This window comes from Austrofundulus limnaeus, unplaced genomic scaffold (genome assembly GCF_001266775.1).
Source record: "Austrofundulus limnaeus strain Quisiro unplaced genomic scaffold, Austrofundulus_limnaeus-1.0 Scaffold1781, whole genome shotgun sequence".
Classification (NCBI taxonomy): domain Eukaryota; kingdom Metazoa; phylum Chordata; class Actinopteri; order Cyprinodontiformes; family Rivulidae; genus Austrofundulus; species Austrofundulus limnaeus.
Window position 1 is genome coordinate 31,287 of NW_013954183.1, and position 5,416 is coordinate 36,702.

General features: G+C 39.7%; 1 protein-coding gene across 1 annotated transcript in view; it reads left to right on the forward strand.

The window, feature by feature from the left end:
• The window catches only part of LOC106536344 (Krueppel-like factor 7), a 34,387-nt gene extending 30,020 nt beyond the window's left edge, over positions 1-4,367 (forward strand). The window contains exon 4 of the mRNA XM_014033596.1: positions 2,612-4,367. Within this exon, the coding sequence (XP_013889050.1) occupies positions 2,612-2,663 (52 nt within the window). The 3' untranslated portion in view covers positions 2,664-4,367. The remainder of the gene's footprint in view (positions 1-2,611) is intronic.
• Positions 4,368-5,416: the final 1,049 nt, after the last annotated feature.

Below are 5,416 nucleotides of genomic sequence, written 5' to 3' on the forward strand. Positions count from 1 at the left end.
AAATATTCTGTTTTTATTTGTATATTAATAAGATTAATATATTTTGTTACATAAAATGACTATGTTCCCTGCTTTTTTGTTGCAAAAACAGCAACACAGAGAAAAAAAGGACAGACACACATCTATCTTGCTATCCTTATGAGGACTTCACACACACAGCGCTCACAGCTTCTCTGCCTCATTCTGCTGCTCCCGTTTTTAACACCATGCAAAAAATGCATTTAAAACAGCTGACGTTAACTTTAGGTCACAGTTTGAAATGCTCCAGCATTTTTAAAAAGAAAAACAACACGGACACGCTGATTACAGTGCGGGGCGAAAGTGAAAGTAAAACATGGTGCTACGGACACGCTGATTACAGTGCGGGGCGAAAGTGAAAGTAAAACATGGTGCTGAGCACCCGTTCGGTAAAGAAACTTAAACACAGCTGCTCTTTCTCCCCTCATATTCTGACAGAGGGTAGAAACAGTTCAATTAGACAGTTAAAACACATTTACAGTTCATAACTCACCCTTGTTGTTGTAACATTCATCCTGTGTTGTCCACAAGCACTTTCCACCCTGTTGTGGGTCCATTTCCTTGAAAAATGAAACTTAACCAGGCACTTTGAAGAAGCTCTGCTCTGACGCTGGTAGTCTATGTAGATAATGTTGTGGGTTTACACACCCAGAACCGAACATTTTGACTTCATATTCGGCATGACGCTATGGACTACAAAATCACACAGCGAGGAAAAAAAATGGCGGACTATGAAATCCAGTTGGCTGGAAATACATTACCATAAATGGTAGTTCCGAAGAAAAAAGTGTGACGAAATAAACAATGACATGAAATAAGCAACAGCAGATTTTGAACTAACTGAAAAATTTGACCCATAAAAAATATAAAAATATCTTTGCAGTAACAGAACAGAATAAATTAATGTTTTCTACACTCCTAGACACTATAATTGCACAAAAATAGTTTATAAATGCAAAAAAGGTGCATTTAGCATGATATGTCTCCTTTAATCATGGACAATATCTGACAATCGGCTCTTTTAAATGAGACCAGAGAGAAGAAGACAGAGAGGAGAAGGTAGAAATGACTCAGCCTGTAACTGAAAATATGGATGGAGGACCTCAGTTTAGCTTGTTTGTAGCACTAGCACTGAGCTAATACATATAAGGCAATATAGCATCAGTGCTAGCACAAAGGCTAACATGGTAAGCTGGGGTTCTTCTTCCATGAAGCAGCTCTGTTGTCCATTCACATTTTCAGTTGTAGACTGAGTCATTTCTACCTTCTCCTCTCTGTCAACGCTCTCTGGTTTAATTTAAAAGAGCCAGTCGTCAGATATTGTCCAAGATTAACCTTCTGGGTGGATATAGCTCACTAGCAGCCTCACACCAGGACCTAGTTGACATTTACCCAGAATGCTTTGCGTGTAAATAAAATGGCTCCGACCGTGTTAAAATATATTTTTAAAAATTTACAAAACTGAACAGGCCACAGTATTTTTACTGTCTTTATTTTACAGTTAAAATATATGTTTATCAAATAAAGTCTAATGTTACAACTACTGGTAATCAGGGATCCCTTTCACGGTGGATTGCATCAACTGTTAAGAAGGAAAAATTCACCAAGTGATATAAATCTGTGGATCTGTGTTTGATTACAAAAACCCACATTTAAATAATCTGAGCTATTCATTTTAATTTACAGTTGAATCACATCACATGCATGCGTGATGTGACAGGGTGTAAATATTAAATATTAGAAACCATAGTATCTGTTTATTTGTACCAGAAAATGCAGTATTAATAAAACTGTCTGAATCAATTTAAACTGAATTTTTTTAGTATTTTTTTTCCTGGTAAGTGTTATTAATTTACCCATTTTTCTCTGCTCCAAAACATCCCCAATGGCCCCCCACTTAAAAAAAAACTTCTTACACACTAATTACCAAAAGATGCAACTCCTAGTTATCGCTTAGAAAGCAACCACACTTTTTCAGAAAGAGCCTCTCATGGGAGCAGAGTTGTTGCTTTTTTTTCCCTTTTACTCTGCACCTCGCAGCAGAAACGTCTAGACATGGTGTTAGAAGGAAAAATAAACAAGGTTTAATAATGGCTGCATCTGCGAGCAGAAACATACATAGAAAGCATTAATTATGTCAGTTTGGAGCTTGAAACTGTCGATTTAAACCAACATTTGTTTTAAAAAATCCCTGACGTTCAACAAAAGGATGAGAGCAATTTCATTTTGTTCATCATACAGCAACGCCACAGCAATTCCACCAGGCTGAGTTTTAGATGAGAGGCTTTGATTCATCTAAATTTGCCGTGGTTTTACAGCACATGTTTAGCATGCTGCTGCCCCCCCATGCTGTTTCAACAGATCCATCTGCAGGCTCTCTAGTTATTCATAGCGCAGCTGAAGTCATTAGGAGTTCTGCTGAAAATGCTGATTATGAATTAGTTACACATATACTAATTGCATGTGCATTAGTGGCTCAGCACCCACTAGCTAACAGCAACATTTAGCGCAATTGACAAAACAAACTCCTTCCTCTTGCATGGGTAACAAGCTAACAAGCTGTTCTCTGTTTCTCTTCCTGTTCGGCTTGCAGGTGTTTCTCCCGGTCGGATCACTTGGCGCTGCACATGAAGAGGCACATCTGAGGACTCTGAGAGAGGTCAAGCAGGAGCGGTACAGAGGAGAAGTAGGACAAAAAAAGGGAAGATGGACTGTCAAGCTGAGGAAAAAACAAACGCAGATGACAGCGAGAGACGGCGTGTTGGACTTGGAAAAAAACAACCAGATTTAATCATTCAGATTTGGTTTTGTACGGAAGCACACGAGGGACGCTGACAGAAACACACATCTGCGCTGAAACATTTGGTCTGTAACACCACAGCGACGCGTCGTCGACATGTCGATAATACACATGCCCCACCCCCACCCCCACCTCATGTGGGACGTCGCATCCCATATGAGTGTCGGGCCATGTGCTTAACCATTTGCAAGCTCTTTATTTTTTTTAGCATCCTTGTGGTTTTTAGCAGCAATACCCCTTCCAAAGTACCACCCTGTTCAAGCAAAGGGCCAGCGAATGCACCAATGCCGAACTTGGCCAGTTGTACAGCCATTTTTTTTTTAGTTTATGTGTGTGTGTGTGTACAAACTGCAAATCAAGATCCCCACCTCTACGAGACAACCTAAATTTGAAGAACTGCTCAACAGTAGCCCACCCTGCCTCAGCCTTTGCAATTCACCAAAGGGTTTTTATTATCCAACGCACTGGACAAGCGATAATTCGACAGCTTGTCACCTGACCCGCCCCCCAACCCCGTCACATCCCTGCCAATTGGATCCACCCATAAATCTTTCTGTTTTGATGGCGTCGGAGTGTTAGCTTTGAAACGAGCATTGGATTGGATTTCTCAAAGACGTAGATGATGGGGAGTGTGTTGCACTGATGTTCTATGAAGATTGAGGTCATCCAGGGGGCCGGGCTGGCTTACTTTATGATCATCATCGACTGAGACGAACTAATCTACTCTGGGAACGCCAGCTGAAACTGAGAGTCTAGAGAGATGTGAGGCAGCTTTTTTACAGTCTTTTTTTTTCTTTCCTCTCTGGAATCTCAGCTGCTGCAAGTTGTCTGAAATGGTTGCACAATTGACTCTTTCCAATGTTTTTGTTTTTTTTTTTTGTAAAAAAACCCCGAAAAAACAAAAACAGGTGTCACTGTGTCACATTTTGTGACTTGTGAAAATGCTGGCTTTTACATGGGACTGTGGACAGCCACACGCACAAGTTGAAGCAGCTAAGTGGACTGTGATAGCACACCGAACACAGACGAGAACATTATGTATTTAAAGGTTTTATTGTTTCTATAAGAAGAGTCTCCTATTTGTTTGAAAAGAAACAAAAAAAAATACAATCTAAATAAAAGACGTCTTTGAAGGACTCACTGGAAATGGATGCAGCCAAAAAGAAGAAAATTTAAAAAAAGACAGATGCCTGAAATGATCTCTTTGGCCTTTTAAGAGTGATTGGCACCCAACTAGCAGCTGGACTGAGGAAGTCCCATCCGCAGCACACATTCCTGCAGAATTCTTCCAATTAAGATATTCTCGGGGTTGAGTTTAAAAAAAAGGCACTCAACAGCTCTTTGAATTTGGCCCTATGTTTATCCACATGCATATCTGCAGACTTCCTGACCATCATGTATGTCGGAATGCAGGAGAGACTCGCAGGCAGGGGCACATTCAATCAGTTGTCAGAGCAAAGTCAATGTGAATGTATCCGTTGCAAACCTGAACGTGTTTTTTGCTTGACCCATTAAAACCACTGGAGAATGGTTGGTTACGGTCATGCTAGACACCATTTCTGTTCTTTTTTTCACTCTAGAAAAGAACAACGGGAGGTGGAATCACTGGCTGGTCACAGCTGGTAGCTTTTTGACATTTTACTAGCGCCTCTTGGACCAGAATCGGTGCAGATTTCCAGTGGGTGGCTAAAATAGGTTAGGGGAGGAAGGATGTGTTCAGTCAGCAACAATAACTGCCCCATCAGCTTATGTAACTGCAGCAGAGTGAAACACCCCCCCCCCCCCCCCCACACACACACACACAATGAGACACATGCATACACTCTGTTAAAACAGGAATTAATGTTCATCCTGTGTAACCTGATTTCTGTCAGATAGAACAGTGATGACTAAAAACAGTTCTTTGATGTCTTAAATCTACTCAATATTTTCTGCAAACATAGGTCAAACAAGCAGCCTGGACATTTTTTTTAGAGAAACATCACTTACAGGGGTTAGACAATGAAACTGAAACACCTGGTTTTAGACCATAACATCCCTTTTGGACAGCTTCCTTGTAAGACCTCATTTTGTAATAACACCGCATTATGTAATAATGTAATAAAATCAGGCTTCAAAATGTAACAAACTCGCGCTAAAACCGTATTAAGTAATAATTAACACAAAATGTAATAAAAGTCTTCAACTCATTATGTAATAACGTTATTACATTTTGTGGCAATTGTTACAAAATGTGGTGGTGTAATCTGGTGCATTATGTAATAAACAATCAAAAACCAGGATTTCTGTTCATCCTAATCAATATACTTGTAATAACTGTCATGTTGCAAATACTACATAAATCTTTTAAACTTTGGTCAATAAACACAGCACTTCTCATTATTTATTTGCATTTTCAGATTTACTGTCCTGATTCCTGTTACAGAAATTATTCTACTTTGTAGACAACTACGAAAATACATCTAAAAGGTAGTTGTACATACATGTCAACCCTTTAAGATGTTTACCTGTATAATGAGCCTTAAAAACGTGTAGTTTTTATAAAAATAAACCTGTAATAATCCCATGCAGGGGGGTTGGGGGGTGCAGGCAGACTGT